Source organism: Dendrobates tinctorius, unplaced genomic scaffold (assembly GCF_039654945.1).
Source record: "Dendrobates tinctorius isolate UK_male_01 unplaced genomic scaffold, ASM3965494v1 ptg000069l, whole genome shotgun sequence".
Classification (NCBI taxonomy): domain Eukaryota; kingdom Metazoa; phylum Chordata; class Amphibia; order Anura; family Dendrobatidae; genus Dendrobates; species Dendrobates tinctorius.
This window is the reverse complement of record NW_027361737.1, coordinates 26,393,223-26,408,991: the sequence shown is the minus strand read 5'-3', so window position 1 is coordinate 26,408,991 and position 15,769 is coordinate 26,393,223. Positions and strand designations below refer to the sequence as shown.

The 15,769-nt window shown below is 44.0% G+C and overlaps 1 protein-coding gene across 2 annotated transcripts in view; it reads right to left on the bottom strand.

The window, feature by feature from the left end:
* Nucleotides 1-927: 927 nt before the first annotated feature.
* INPP5D (inositol polyphosphate-5-phosphatase D) overlaps nucleotides 928-15,769 on the bottom strand; it is a 221,960-nt gene continuing 207,118 nt past the window's right edge. For both annotated transcript variants that reach the window (XM_073581251.1, XM_073581250.1), the window contains 2 exons: nucleotides 7,966-8,196; nucleotides 928-5,604 (listed from right to left, as the gene is read on the bottom strand). In XM_073581251.1, the coding sequence (XP_073437352.1) occupies nucleotides 5,280-5,604; nucleotides 7,966-8,196 (556 nt within the window). In that variant the 3' untranslated portion in view covers nucleotides 928-5,279. The remainder of the gene's footprint in view (nucleotides 5,605-7,965; nucleotides 8,197-15,769) is intronic.

The following is a 15,769-nucleotide window of genomic DNA, read 5'->3' as shown; positions in this document are numbered from 1 at the left end:
GAAGTTCCGCCCACTGCCGCACCTTCTCCGTTCAGCTCCTCCCAAGTCGGCATGCTTTGCTGGCAATGGAAAAAGCAGCTGGAAATTGGCATAAAAAACATGAAAAAAATGCAGCAAAAAAGTCCTGTGTGAACTTACCCTAAGAGAGAGGGACAGAGGGATAGTTTGCTGTACTAGCAGGGACACCGACCGATCTTTGATCCCAGGGGTTTACTCCCGCAATTTGATGATTTATCAAAGGACGGACAGTTCAATGAACATATGTAGATAGTCTTCCTGCTGTCACAGAATAGTCTATTTAGACAAACATTCAATGAACAAGTCAATGTGGATGATATTAGTCAGATAATAGAATATCTCTTATCTCCTATATATATTCTCTCTGTCTCATCCTTTATATGATCTTTTGCACCCCCTGCCATGAATAGGGGCCTATAGGCCTAGCAGGGGCAGCCATCGAAGAGCGGGGGTGCCATTGCGCAGGTGATAGGGTGCTAACCTCTGCTATCCGGCAGGGAGGAATAGGCATTTGCAGGGTCAGGCACCCCCCTGTGGTGTTTTAACCTTATATGTTTGGTGATAGTGTAGAATTCATGTTGCACTATTTGGCATTTTAATAAATTGAAATAAAGATGATATTTTATTTTTAAGTATAGGAGTCATGGTGAACTAACTTAAATTACTCTTAATAGTCATTTTTTGTGATACATTGAGGATTCTGGTCTGGCAGCCATTGACATGGACTTTGGAACGGAGTGCTACCCTTGAAAGGGGAATACCAGTGTGCCCTTGGGGCCTGCTCAGCGACACGGCCTATTGTAGTTGATACATTTCTTATAATAGGATGTGTGGGAAGAGATTTCAGTTGTTAGCTATTAAAAGTAAGAAAATTAAACATTTTGCATAGAAATGATTTACTAGAGCCGATTGTTTCAATGAATAAAATACTTTTATTCTGCTCACATTTAAATATGATATTCTTCCAGAGAAATATACAAAACAGTAAAACCTTTGCTATTTACAGTAATGCTGAATAGTGCTCTCTGTCGCACATGCAAACCATGAAATCCATCTGCACTGTACCATCACAATGTCCTAGCGCTGCTCATCTCCAGTGGCCAGTACCCATGTATCTGACCAGCGATCAGCAGAAGTGTAACGGGTGCATAGATGGGCCTGTTTCTTTCAAAACCTTGGACCTCAAAAACCATGTACACCTAGAATTTCAGCATTTCTCACAGTACCTTCCATATTTAAAGTGCACTCATAGATGAGGGAGGAGGTGTTACATTAAAAATCTACCAATTCAAAGAGAAATAAAACTTGACGATGTAATTACGGTAATCACATTTGTGCAGTTTCTTTGTATGTTAAATTAACTAAGTGGACAAAAAGAAGAGTGAGATTATGCGTTACACTTTGGCACTGTTCATGGAAATTCATCTCTTCATTCAAGTAAAGCTCTTTAAATAATGTGGATTACACAAAAAGTTGCAAAAACAGTCATTTACAAACAGTACAAAATAAAATACAAAGAGTATAACGTGATATTGTAATTTTTTTTCTTCAGTACCGTGGTTAAAGGTTCTTTTTTTCAGCTAACCAAAAAATGTAATAAATGATCTTTACATTGTAAGATATATAACTTACTAATACACTTTAGTTCTATTCGCCCTGGTGACAAGTCCCTTTACTAGCTGCTGCCTTTCAGGTTCTGGCCACCTCTCTTCTGGTCATGGGCTTCACACCGCACAGAATTACCTAAATCTGCACCTCTCCAGATGAGTGAGTGATGGGGAACGGCAGAAGACATATTTTGGTAGGTAAGTCATCCCCCTTTTCTTTTTAAGTACTAAAGAAGGGGGCGGGCTTGACTATTGAAATAAGCAGTCAGCCATCCCCTTCACTCACTCCTCTGGTCCAGTGTTGTCATAGTAAATGCTCGTGTTGAGCGCTAGTGGCGGGCAGTTCGGCTCTTTTTGGTGATCTGGCTCACTTCGCTTCACTCACCAAAAACAGCAGGTTCCTTTGGATCCTAAATGGATCCTTATTAAATATGTGGTCACTGTAGGTGAACTACATATTAAAAATTAAATTAACGCAGCCAATGCCCCGCCCACCTGTGGCCGTTTTGCGTTTGTGTGGGCGATGTTTCGGCCGCCGAACTCCATAATTTTACAACTGTAAGTGCCATTCACAGAATTTAGTGGCTCTCAATGGGATGTTGGCTCCCATTGTTCCCAGCAGTGAGCTGACTCTTTTTTTGTCTCGGATCCAACACTTTTAAGCACAGGACCTGAAGCTAGGTAGTCGGGGCCCAAAGAGCTTGGGCTACCGTGAAATAGGCACCACAGAACTACTGAGACTATTTAAAGAACATTTAGCTACAGCCTTGATTTGATGGAGAAACTCTTTACCTACCATATTCTGTGCCTAAATACCTTTGCAGCCTTTAGTGATGACCTGAAATGTTGATACAGCAGGAATGTTTCTTTGTGGTGCTCCACTACTTAATTTTGTAACTGGTCCTATAAGCTATCTACACTATAATCAGCAGAAAGAAACGGGTTCATGGAGCAGTTTTATAGAAGATGTGTTTGACCACAGTATTATATATGCATAGTATGAAATACATGTATCATGCACGGAATACGTTTTTCATACCAATATGGAATGTATGAGTATTTATTAATGTCACTACAAGAATAATTGAATGTTAGGCCAGATTCACAATTCCAATATTCATGGTCTGAATATGGGCTGCGTTGTCCTGGCCAGCCAAGAATCTCGAAGAACTCAACAGACTCATATTACATCTACCCAAAAGGCTGCTGATTTTTGGTCAGGACACCCATGGGCAGTCCAGACATTGCAGTCCATATACAGACCATGTCATGACATGTAAAACAGGCCTTAAAGGGATTGTTCGGTGAAAAAAAGCACTTATCCTCAAGATGGGTGATAGTTTGTTGATTGGTGGGGTCCCTCACCAATAAGCGGCAGAATTGGGAATCTTTATTCCAGTTAGAATGTTCAACTTCTGCTCCATTCATTCCTTATGGAGCTGCAAGTGCTGCACTCTGCTGTTTACAGCAGTCCCATAAAGAGTGAATGGAGCGGCATTCTGGCATCTGTTCTGCTGCTCCATTTTGTAACATTGATAGAAATTCCCAGATGGGGATAAAAATTCCCCTTTCTGATCAATGCCGATACCGGTGGCCCAATCCCCACCCATCAGCCTCACCACCGATCAGCAAGTAATCACCTATCCGGTAGATAGGTGATAACTTGTTTTCACTGGACAATCTCTTCATATTCAAATAGACTTGTGGAAAATGCTGGTCTTATGCATAGTACCAAGTATTAATAACATGAAGCTCGACCTTTGATTAACAATAGTTAAGTAAGCAGCAAAAATAAAAGCATCTCGCTTTATCTTGAAACCACCAACTAGCTGCTGTTGACAGTTCTGTAATTTTTTTGTATAATTTTTTTATAAAATGTTCTAAAATGTTTGCGGGTGTGATTGACATTATCATTAGCACCTTAATAACTGGAGGTTCTTATGTCAGCCAAAGAATTAATTAGGAAAATAACTTTTAAGATCTGTCATCAGCAAATAATTTGTTTGCTTTGGGTTCCAGTAAAATAAAAATGGTGGAATTTGACATCAGATAATATTACAAAGATGCTCTATTTTAAATATACATATATAGATATTACCAATCAAAAGACAGGGCATGTATTAAAAGTGTTATCTGGGCTTAATATACTGATGGCCTATCCTTGGGATAGGTCATCATTATAAAAACATGCACATCTGAATCCCAGCACTCACATTGATCAGCTGATATTGCTACAGTGGCCGCTGGATGTAAGCTCTGAATGAGTCTGAACAGCAGGGACTGGCCGTGGGTTTCCCAACCCGAGCATGACAGCCTCAGAAAATTATATGAAGCTGTCACGGTCAGGTCAGGAGACCTATGGCCAGTCCATGCATTGCGGTCCATGCTTGAACCTTGTTGCACAGACATCTGCATGAGCCCTAAATGCAGGAGTCCCCAACCTGTGGCTAGAAAGCCACATGTGACTCTTGAGCCCTGATCTGTGGCCCTCGGTTGTGTACCAGCTTACTGCATTAGCACAAGATCTAGAAAACATCTGTGATCAGGTCTCCAGATGGTGACTTTTCTGAGTAGCCTTACACAGAAGAGCAGATTTGGATGTTCATATATTGGGGGGGGGGGATAAATATAGTAAGCTGGTGAAAGAATGAAACTACCAGTTAGAGAGGTATGAATATTGAATGGGGGTAAAGTGGACACTCTAGGATGTAAATATCCTGCCTATAATGAAAGGGGCACAAAGTCACTATGTGCTTTTTGTGGGCAAGCTTTGGCTGTCTTTACACCAGGTTCTCGGTGTCACTACTTTGTAGGGATGGGACGCTGAATGTGGCTCACAACCCTCCCTCAGAGCTGATTGTGGCTCACAACCATATCTCAGAGCTAAATGTGGCTCACAGCTCTCTCTCAGAGCTGAATGTGATTCACAACCATCTTTCAGAGCTGAATGTGGCTCACAGCTCTCTCTCAGAGCTGGATGTGGCTCACAACCCTCCCTCAGAGCTGAATGTGGTTCAACACCATCTCTCAGAGGTGAATGTGGCTGATAACCCTGTCTCACAGTTGAATGTGGCTCACAACCCTCTCTCAGAGTTGAATGTGGTTCACAACCCTTTTTCAGAATTGAAGGTGTCTCACAACCCTCTCTCATAGCCGAATGTGGCTCACAATCCTCTCTCAAAGCTGAATGTGGTTTATAACCCTCTCTTAGAGCTGAAGATGGTTCACAACCCTCTCTCAGAGCTGAGGGTGGTTCACAACCCTCTCTCAGAGTTGAATGTGGCTCACAATCCTCTGTCAGAGCTGAATATGGCTTTTATGGTAAGAAAGATTGTGGACCACTGCCTTAATGTGTAGTGGCTGCATCCAGGTACGTCTACCACCAGTGCTAAGATAGCTGATTAGTTGGGAGTGCAGGCATTCAGACCCCAGCTGATCTGATATTGATTACCTATACAAAATATGATGCCCAGATAACTCATTTCATCGTTCAGCCAAAAATAAAATATATGGATTTCAGAGATGGAAGTAAAAATGGAAAAGACAAACACATAGAACATGTTTTTCAGAGTGTAATGTGTCAAAAACAGCAATATAATTTTGACAAAATACAGAATCTGTTCAAATTCCACTGTGCTTCAAGGAATGGCAAGGTTAAGTGTGCTGACCATCACGGCCACCCTGGATTTTTGAAGGAAGAGGACGACGAGGTTTGGATATAGATGGAGCTACTTCAGGACGGTTGATGGTAACAGATACTATGTTTTTTGCTGCAGTTTTATCTGGAGCCACAGGTTTTTTATCTGAAGATGAATAAGTCATAGATCGCTGACGAATGGCAGAAGTAGTGCGAGTAGCAGGTTCAGGTGGCTTAAGTGGTCGGCATTGGGCCGGTGGTGGTTGGTGGCAGCCGCTGTTCACTGGACCATATAGAGGATTATCAACCATTTCTGGTACATCAGGTTGAGTTGCGGGACGACTGCAGATGAAAAAAAAAAAAGCTAAAGTGGCTACATAATTAAGCAAAATGTGGACATTAATAGATTATTTATAAATCAGTTAATTGTGTTAAATAGAAATTTTTAGAAAGTTTTAAAAATATTATAAGTTACTCTTGGTAAAGTCCTGGGCTCACAGAATACAGAATCTCTAGGTAAATTTTAGAACAGACTTTTTTGAGTGGTTCCACATGTAGGTTTCCTAATCTCTCATTAATATGACTGGAATTCTGGAGTTATTGGATATCCATTAAAAGGGTTATCCAGGCTTTTAAAGCAGATTCTCTATCCTAAGTTTTAAATAAAATGAATCTGTCACCAAGTTTATCTGAGAGCAGCATGATGTAGAGACAGATACCCTGATTCCAGTGATATGTCACTTACATAGCTGCGTTCTGCAGTTTTTATAAAATGACAGTTTTATCAGTAAGAAATTATCATTCGTGGACTTGTAAACCTGCTGCCAGGTAGTCCTCCATATTCATAAGCTCTGTATAAGCCCACACCCACCACTGATTGGCAGATTACTGTGTACTCTACAGTACAGTATACATGGGCAGAAAGCTGCCAATCAGCGGTGTGGATGGGGTTATAAAAAGCTCAACATTCAGGGAGCTGCTAGATCTGCGGCTTAAAAATAGCAATTTTATCAAAATGACAGCAAGTAGCCCAGTAAGTGATACATAGTGGATAAAGAGCATCTGCCCCACCATTATGCTGCTCTCAGATGGGGTAGCAAAAACCTGGTGACATATTCCCTTTTAAAGAACTCTCACCATTCAGCTAATTGATGCTGAGGTCATGTTCCTATGTGCAGCATAACTGCTGTTTTTCTGCTGCTTTTTTTGTGCAGAAAATCTGCTACATTTAACAGTTTTAGGCTAGTTTCACACTAGCGTTTATTCGACGCAGCACACGGCGCCGCTAAGCCCCGCCCCCTGCCGGCTCCCTGCCCGCCCCATCCGGTCATCGCCGCCTACTTTCGCACATGGACGCTTGCGATCTGCGCACCCTATCTTTAGCATAGGGTGCGCAGATCGTGCGCAGACCGTGCGCTAGTAGGATTTTGGCGTGCGCTGGGCACTTTTGAAGGTGCGCCGTGCGCGCCGAAATGCAACATGCTGCGTTCGGTGCGCACGGGCGCACCTTCAAAAGTGTGCAGCGCATGCCAAAATCCTACTAGCGCACGGCCAGCGCACAATCTGCGCACCCTATGCTAAAGATAGGGTGCGCAGATCGCAAGCATCCATGTGCGATAGTAGGCGGCGATGACAGGATGGGGCGGGCAGGGAGCCGGCAGGGGGCGGGGCTTAGCGGCGCCGTGCGCTGCGTCGAATAAACGCTAGTGTGAAACTAGCCTAATATCATGAAAGATCTTGCCTGCTGTTTGTGTGCTTTTTTGTACTTTTTAGTCAGTTTTTTCAAGAGGTTTCTATGATGAGTTTGAAAAAACATGTAAAAAACTGTAATTGATTTTTTAATGTAGAATCCAACATTTTAGAACTTAAAAATGTATAAAAAGCGCTGCATCAAATCTGCACCAAAATGTCATATAAAAAGGCGAAGACGCAATAAAAAAACCAACAAAATCACAATGACCAGGCTGTTATTGTGTATTCTGGTGTAGACACCTGCAGAAAAAGTGTGTGAATATGACCTGAAGAATGGAACAAAGATGTGATACGATACCAAGCATAATCATTGCAAAGAGTAATAGTTTGTGTAAGTGTGAACCAATATAAAAGACAATGAAGAGGCCACAGTACTGGCACTAGTGGGGATGGGGACATCCTGAAGAAGAAAGCAAGATTTCCCCATACTAGATCTCTTAAGCCCCCGTTACACACTGCGATATCGCTAGCAATATCGCTGTAAAGTCACCGATTTTGTGACGTTGCAGCGATATTGCTAGCGATATCGCTACATGTGATACCTCTGACCGGCTCCCCCGCTGGTTATCGCTGATCGCGCGAGAGGCTCCTGGATCATTCCTCGTCGGTCACTTCCTGCGGCGCTTCCTGCTGTGACGACGAGCGACGTGTGGAGCTGGGCGGGAGGACGCAGGATCGCCGCGTCTGACAGGTAAGTAGCGATCCCCGTCCCCAGCGATGTCGCTGGTGAGATCTGCCTGTTTGGCAGCTCACTAGCGACCACCTAGCGATGCACCAGCGATACTGACCGCGTCATATCGCTGGTCGGGATCGCTGGTGCATCGCTAGGTGTAACGGTACCCTTACTCTCTCAACAAGAGGTTATTAGCAGAATCCTCTCCTCCTCTCACTATCACATCTATGAATCTATAGCCGGCATTGTTCAAGATGACATTTATTGATAGTACTTACATGGAATCCTGCTGACGAATATTCGGAGCTCCTCGAGGATTGTTGCAAGGTAAAAACTTTTGACTAGGCGTAGAAGGGCGAGCTGGGGGTGTGATTGGTGTGTCTCCACGACCCATCACTGGGGAACTTGGCTTGCTTCGTTGCTCGTTTCCTTTAAATCCCTGTGGGGTATTTGGAGGACTCTGTTTTACCTGATTGCTTATGCCCTGGGCTACAAGAATATGGTCTGTACTGGAAACAGATAAAAACATGTTAGCTAAATTGTAAATAAAACAGGATAAACATAAGACTCAAACTACATATACACATAGGAGAAAGGTTTGCCAAACTTGCAGATCTTATCAGGAGACGACTATTTTACTAAGGATCGGACAAATTGAATTTTAATGCCCTATTCTTTGTTCTCATAGAGGATAAGACGTTTCTGACAGCACCTTACTTCTCGTTCCCTGCTTCCTTACACAATCTTGTACTCTTTTTTGCTCTGTAGACAAAAATATGTAGACTTTAAAGGGAATCTGTCCGTAGGTTTGGCAACCTTATCTGATAGCACCTTAACGTAGGAAAAGAGAATCTGAATCGAAGGATGTATCCCTTAGATTACTGGGTGCAGCCATTCTCACACAATCAGAGCTTTTAGATTTACAATGCAGTAGAGCTGAGAAAGCTAGCCCCATCAACACCAGGCCCTGTATGTACAAAGTCCATAGACAGTGAGCTGCTTATCACAAAGAAAGGTGATGTTACTGGACTAGTGTATTCAGGCAATGTTAATCTCCTATGGTGTATTCATATTACGTTTAGGCACCAATTCAGTGGCTTACGTCCGAACTCACTGCAAAAATGGAATTCGGACATATGCATCAATGGGGCCATAGACTATAAAGATGCCGATAAACCGAACGTGTGCTCTGCAGTGCATCATTTTCAGGAGTGAACGCCTACTGGAGGCGGACACTCAGAAGTAGTAGACTGTTATGAATGAGTCACCGAGGAGGAAAAAACAAAAAGCAAGCTAAGCCCAGAAAACCGGAGAGGTTGGTAACTAGCGGATTGCAGACCCCTGATCCTATCCACAACAACTAGCAGTAGCCGTGGAGCGTGCCTACAGTGATCCTAGACGCCTCGTCATGGCCGGAGAACTAAATAAGCCTAAAGAAAGAAAGGGAAAATCTAAACTGCCCCAGAGCAGACCCCAAAGCAATAGACAGCCCCCAACATGTATTGTCGGTGAAACAAGATGAAAACACAGACACAGGTAGAAAGATAGGCTGAGCAAACGATGGGGCCCTTGCTAACTAGAAAGGACAGGAAAGAAAAGCTGCTGTATGCAATCATGCAAAAAACCCTGCCAAAAAGAATGTCGAACACATCTGATAGAAAAAGGCCCTGAAGTCGCTAGACTTCAAATCACTATAATCAGCACTGAGGTATAATCACTATAATCAGCACTGAGGTATATTCTGGAGACAGAGCAAAAGAGGTCAACAGATCAGAGACAAAATGGGGATTCAGCCCAGTCCCAGCCAGGGCTGGCTAAACACAAAAACTAAGTAAACCAGACAAAAACTCATATGAACAATAGCAGAGAAAACTTAGCTTTAGGAAGGCAGGAATGAAACTGGAAACCAGGAGCCAGAGTCAGGAAAAATCACCAGCAAGAAACTAGGGAGTCGGCTGCCTTAAATCCAATCAGAAACTCCTGATGTCCAATCGCAGTCCTCCTCAGGTGGCCGGTCTCTGCCATTTAGATCAGCTTCATTACCTCCCTTCACCAACAGAGGGAGTCCAGATAGATAACTTACTACTCCTCTGTCAACACAGCCAGCTCCATAACCCTCACCAGAAGCCAGAGGCAAACCCAAAAATGAGCTCACAACAGTACCCCCCCTTGAGGAGGGGTCACCGAACCCTCATCCACGCCACCGGGCCGATCAGGATGGGCCCGATGAAAAGCACGGACCAATCTATCGGCATGAATATCAGAGGCAGAGACCCATGAATTGTCCTCCTGGCCATAACCCTTCCACTTGACCAAATACTGGAGTCTCCGTCTAGCCAGACGAGAATCCAGTATTTTCTCTACCTCATATTCCACATTACCTTCAACCAATACAGGGTCAGGAGGTGCAGCCATAGGAACTACTGGCTCAACATATCTCTTCAACAGCGACTTATGAAACACGTTATGGATCTTAAACGTAACAGGAAGAGCCAATCGAAAAGAAACCGGATTAAGAATCTCCAAAATCTTGTAAGGTCCAATAAATCTTGGCTTGAACTTTGGAGAAGCCACCTTCATAGAGATATTCTTTGATGACAACCAAACCATATCACCCACTTAAACCGGGGACCAATGGTCCTATGCCGGTTAGAAAACCGTTGTGCCTTTTCCTGGGAGAGAGACAACTAATCCACTACTTGGTCCCAAATCTGCTGCATTCTGTCTACCACAATGTCAACACCTGGGCAGGCTGAAGATTCCACTTGCCCTGAAGAAAATCGAGGATGAAACCCAAAGTTACAGAAAAAGGGCGACATCAAGGTGGCAGAACTAGCTCTATTATTTAAAGCGAATTCGGCCAAGGGCAAAAATGAAACCCAATCATCCTGATCAGCAGATATAAAATATCTCAAATAGGACTCCAAAGTCTGGTTTGTTCTCTCCGTCTGCCCATTGGTCTGAGGGTGAAACGCAGAGGAGAAGGACAACTGAATTCCCAGCTTGGAACAAAAGGCTTTCCATAATCTGGAAACAAACTGAACTCCTCTGTCCGATACAATGTTCTCAGGAATCCCATGCAACCGAACCACCTGTTGTAAAAACAAGGGTACCAACTCTGAGGAAGATGGCAACTTTGGGAGTGATACAAGATGGACCATCTAGAGAATCTTTCACAAATCACCCAGATAACAGTCATTCTCTGAGAGACAGGAATATCAGAAATAAAATCCATTGAAATATGGGTCCATGGCCTCTTAGGCACCGGCAAGGGCATCAACAACCCACTAGAGCGAGAACAGGGTTTAGACCGGGAACAAGTCCCACAGGACTGCACAAAATTGCTGACATCACGAGATAAGGCGGGCCACCAAAACGACCGACTCACCAAATGTCTGGTACCAAAAATACCTGGATGACCAGCCAATGCAGAGCAATGAACTTCAGACATCACTCTCTTCCTCCACTGGTCAGGAACATACAATTTTCCCATAGGACAACGCTCAGGTTTGTCCTCCTGGAATTCTTCGAGAGCACGTCTCAAATCAGGCGAGATGGCAGAAAGAACTACCCCCTCACCTAGGATGGTAGTAGGCTTGGTCACAATAGGAGAATCAGCAAAGAAATTCCTAGAAAGGGCGTCTGCCTTAACATTCTTAGTGCCTGGAAGAAAGGAGACCACAAAATCAAAACGCGTAAAAAACAAGGCCCAACTAGCCTGTCTAGGATTCAAGCGTTTGTTCGACTGAAGGTAAATCAAATTCTTGTGGTTAGTGAGGACCACAACTTGATGTCTAGCTCCCTCCAACCAATGTCTCCACTCCTCAAATGCCCATTTCATGGCTAACAATTCCTGATTCCCCACATCATAGTTGCGTTCAGATGGGGAGAACTTTTGGGAAAAGAAGGCACAGGGATTCATTTTAGACGTAACCGGATCTTTTTGGGACAAAACAGCTCCTGCACCAATCTCTGAAGCGTCTACCTCCACCTGAAAAGGAAGTGAGACATCAGGTTGACGCCAAACCGGAGCAGAAGTGAACCTCCGCTTCAGCTCCTGAAAGGCCGAAACAGCCTCTGAAGACCAATTCAGCACATCAGCACCCTTCTTAGTTAAATCAGTCAGTGGTTTAGCAATACCAGAAAAATTAGCTCTAAATTTATGATAAAAATTAGCAAAACCCAAAAACTTCTGGAGAGCCTTCGAAGAAGTGGGTTGAACCCAATCATAAATGGCCTGTACCTTGGCCGGGTCCATTTCAATAGTTGACGGAGACAAAATAAATCCCAAAAATGAAATCCTCTGTACACCAAAAAGGCACTTCGATCCCTTAACATACAAGGAATTCTCCCTCAAAATCCGGAACACAGTCCGAACATGTTCCACATGAGAATCCCAATCCCTGGAAAAGATCAAAATGTCATCCAGATAGATGATCAAAAACTTATCTACAAAGTCCCAGAAAATATCATTCATGAAGGATTGGAAGACAGAAGGGGCATTAGTGAGCCCAAAAGGCATCACCAGGTACTCAAAATGTCCCTCCGGAGTATTAAACGCAAGTCTTCCATTCATCCCCATGCTTGATGCGAATAAGATTATACGCCCCCCTGAGGTCAAGCCTAGTAAACCAGCAAGCACCTTTAACTCTGGAGAATAAATCAGAAATCAGGGGTAACGGATACTGAAATTTAACCGTAATTTTGTTGAGGGAACGATAGTCAATACAAGACCTTAATGAACCATCCTTCTTTGCCACGAAAAAAAAAACAGCACCTAAGGGCGAAGAGGATGGTCTAACATGACCCTTCTCCAACGACTCCTTAATATAAGATCGCATAGCCTCGTCTTCGGGTACAGATAAATTGAAAAGTCGACCCTTGGGAAATTTACACCCAGGTCTCAACTCAATTGCACAGTCATAACTCCTATGAGGAGGCAAAGACGCAGACTTGCTCTCACTAAATACATCATAAAAATCAGCCAAATAGTCAGGAACATCATGCGACTGGGGAGAGGTGGAGAAAACAGGAGTGTCACCAAGAGCACACCGACAACCCCAACTCACCACAGACACAGATTTCCAATCCAAAACCGGATTATGGATTTGCAACCAGGGAAAACCCAGAACAATGGTATCATGTAAATTATGCAACACCAAAAATCTGCAATTTTCTTGGTGGTCTGGGGCGACCCGCATTATCACCTGGGTCCAAAACTGAGGTTTATTCTTCGCCAAAGGAGTAGCATCAATACCACTCAAAGGAATAGGCCCCCGCAGAGGTGTCCTAGGAAAACCACAACGCTTAGCAAAATCCAAGTCCATTAGATTCAAGGCCGCTCCTGAATCCACAAAAGCCTTCGCGGAAAATGTGGATAAGGAGCAGATCAGAGTAATTGCCAAAAGAAACTTAGGTTGTACACCACCCACAGCAAATGTGTGTGCAAAACGTTTCTCTCGTCTAGGGCAGACAGAAATAACATGAGAGGCATCGCCACAGAAAAAACACAGCTTTTTACGCCTTCTAAACTCCTGACGTTGCGCCCTAGACAAAACTCTATCACATTGCATAGTTTCAGACATTTGTTCAAAATGTGGCAGCGCCTCCCGTGTAGTCTTGCGTTCACGTAACCGCCGATCAACTTGAATGGCTACTGACATAGAATCGTCAAGACCAGAGGGAACAGGAAATCCCACCATAGTATCTTTTAAAGTCTCAGACAAACTCTTCCGAAAGAGAGCTGGCAATGCACTATCATTCCATGTAGTAAGGACCGCCCACTTTCGCAATTTCTGACAGTATAACTCTGCAGGCTTCTGACCCTGGTTCAATGCCAATAGGGCTCTCTTAGCTTTATCAATAGCATTAGGTTCATCATATAACAATCCCAAGGCTTGAAAAAATGTATCCACATTAGTCAAAACAGGATCTTCAGGTGTCAAAGAAAACGCCCAATCCTGGGGATCGCCGTGCAGCAAGGAGATGACAATTTTAACCTGCTGCGCAGAGCTCCCCGATGAGATAGGCTTCAAGGCAAGAAATAATTTACAATTATTCTTAAAATTCAAAAATTTAGACCGATCCCCAGAAAACACATCAGGAGCAGGGATCCTTGGCTCAACAGCATGTGAATGAGTGAGATAGGCGGAAATTCCCCGCACTTCAGCAGCGAGCTGCTCCACACGATCAGAAAATTGCTTAATCTCCATCAAGGAGAAAAAAAAAAAAGAATCCTCCTACGGCCCCAGAGAAAGAGAGGAGAATATATACATATAAAAAAATTCTGACACTTTTTTTTTTTTTACAATTCTTTCCTGCTTTTGAGTACCCTAGGATCTGCGGTATGGCTAGTGATTCTGTTATGAATGAGTCACTGAGGAGGAAAAAACAAAAAGCAAGCTAAGCCCAGAAAACCGGAGAGTTTGGTAACTAGCGGATTGCAGACCCCTGATCCTATCCACAACAACTAGCAGTAGCCGTGGAGCGTGCCTACGGTGATCCTAGATGCCTCGTCACGGCCGGAGAACTAAATAAGCCTAAAGAAAGAAAGGGAAAATCTAAACTGCCCCAGGGCAGACCCCAAAGCAATAGACAGCCCCCAACATGTATTGTCGGTGAAACAAGATGAAAACACAGACACAGGTAGAAAGATAGGCTGAGCAAATGATGGGGCCCTCGCTAACTAGAAAGGACAGGAAAGAAAAGCTGCTGTCTGCAATCACGCAAGAAACCCTGCCATAAAGAATGTCCAACACGTCTGATAAAAAAAGGCCCTGAAGTCGCTAGACTTCAAATCACTATATCAGCACTCAGGTATATTCTGATGACAGAGCAAAAGAGATCAACAGATCATAGACAAAATGGGGATTCAGCCCAGTCCAAGCCAGGGCTGGCTGAACACAAAAACTAAGTAAACCAGACAAAAACTCATATGAACAATAGCAGAGAAAACTTAGCTTTAGGAAGGCAGGAATGAAACTGGAAACCAGGAGCCAGAGTCAGGAAAAATCACCAGCAAGAAACTAGGGAGTCAGCTGCCTTAAATCCAATCAGAAACTCCTGATGTCCAATCGCAGTCCTCCTCCTCAGGTGGCCGGTCTCTGCCATTTAGATCAGCTTCATTACCTCCCTTCACCCACAGAGGGAGTCCAGATAAAGAACTCACTACTCCTCTGTCAGCACAGCCAGCTCCATAACCCTCACCAGAAGCCAGAGGCAAACCCGAAAATGAGCTCACAACAGTAGACTGCATCTGGGTGTCCGCCTCCAGTAGGTATATATGCCCGAAAATGAGGCACGGCAGAGAGCATGTTAGCTCTGCCGGCTCCATTATAGTCTATTGTCCTTTTAGCGCATATGTCTGAATTCCGTTTTACCTGTGTATTGGACGTCAGTCCGACGGGGCCACTGAACGGGTGTCTGAGCGCAATGTGAAAGCACCTTTAGTTATAAATGCTTCATACTTATTAGACAACTTTAACAAGTGACACCTCCCTGAATTCTGTGTTTCAGCCTCTATCTCCTGCTGTCTTCAGATTACATGGCAAAAACCTGCTGACAGATTCCTTTTAAAGGGAGTCTGTCACCCCATTTTAGCCCTATCAGCTGCTGGCACCACCATCAGGGGCTTATCTACAGCATTGTATAATGCTGTATATAAGCCCCCCGATGTAACCTGAAAGATAAGAAAAACAAGTTAAATTATACTCACCCTGGCGTTCGGTCCGGTCTGATGGATGTCGCCGTCCCATCCGGCGCCTCCCATCTTCATACGATGATGTTCTCCTTCTGCCGCGGCTCCTGCGCAGGCGTACTTTATTATCTCTGTTGAGGGCAGAGTAAAGTATTGCAGTGCGCAGGCGCTGGACCTCTCTGACCTTTCCCAGCGCCTGCGCACTGCAGTACTTTACTCTGCCCTCAACAGGGATGATAAAGTACGCCTGTGCAGGAGCCAAGGGAGGAGCAAGGAAGAGAACATCATCGTATGAAGATGGGAGGCACCGGACCACGACACCCACCGCACCGGACCATGCCCCCGGTGAGTATAATGTAACGTGTTTTTCTTATCTTTCATATTTC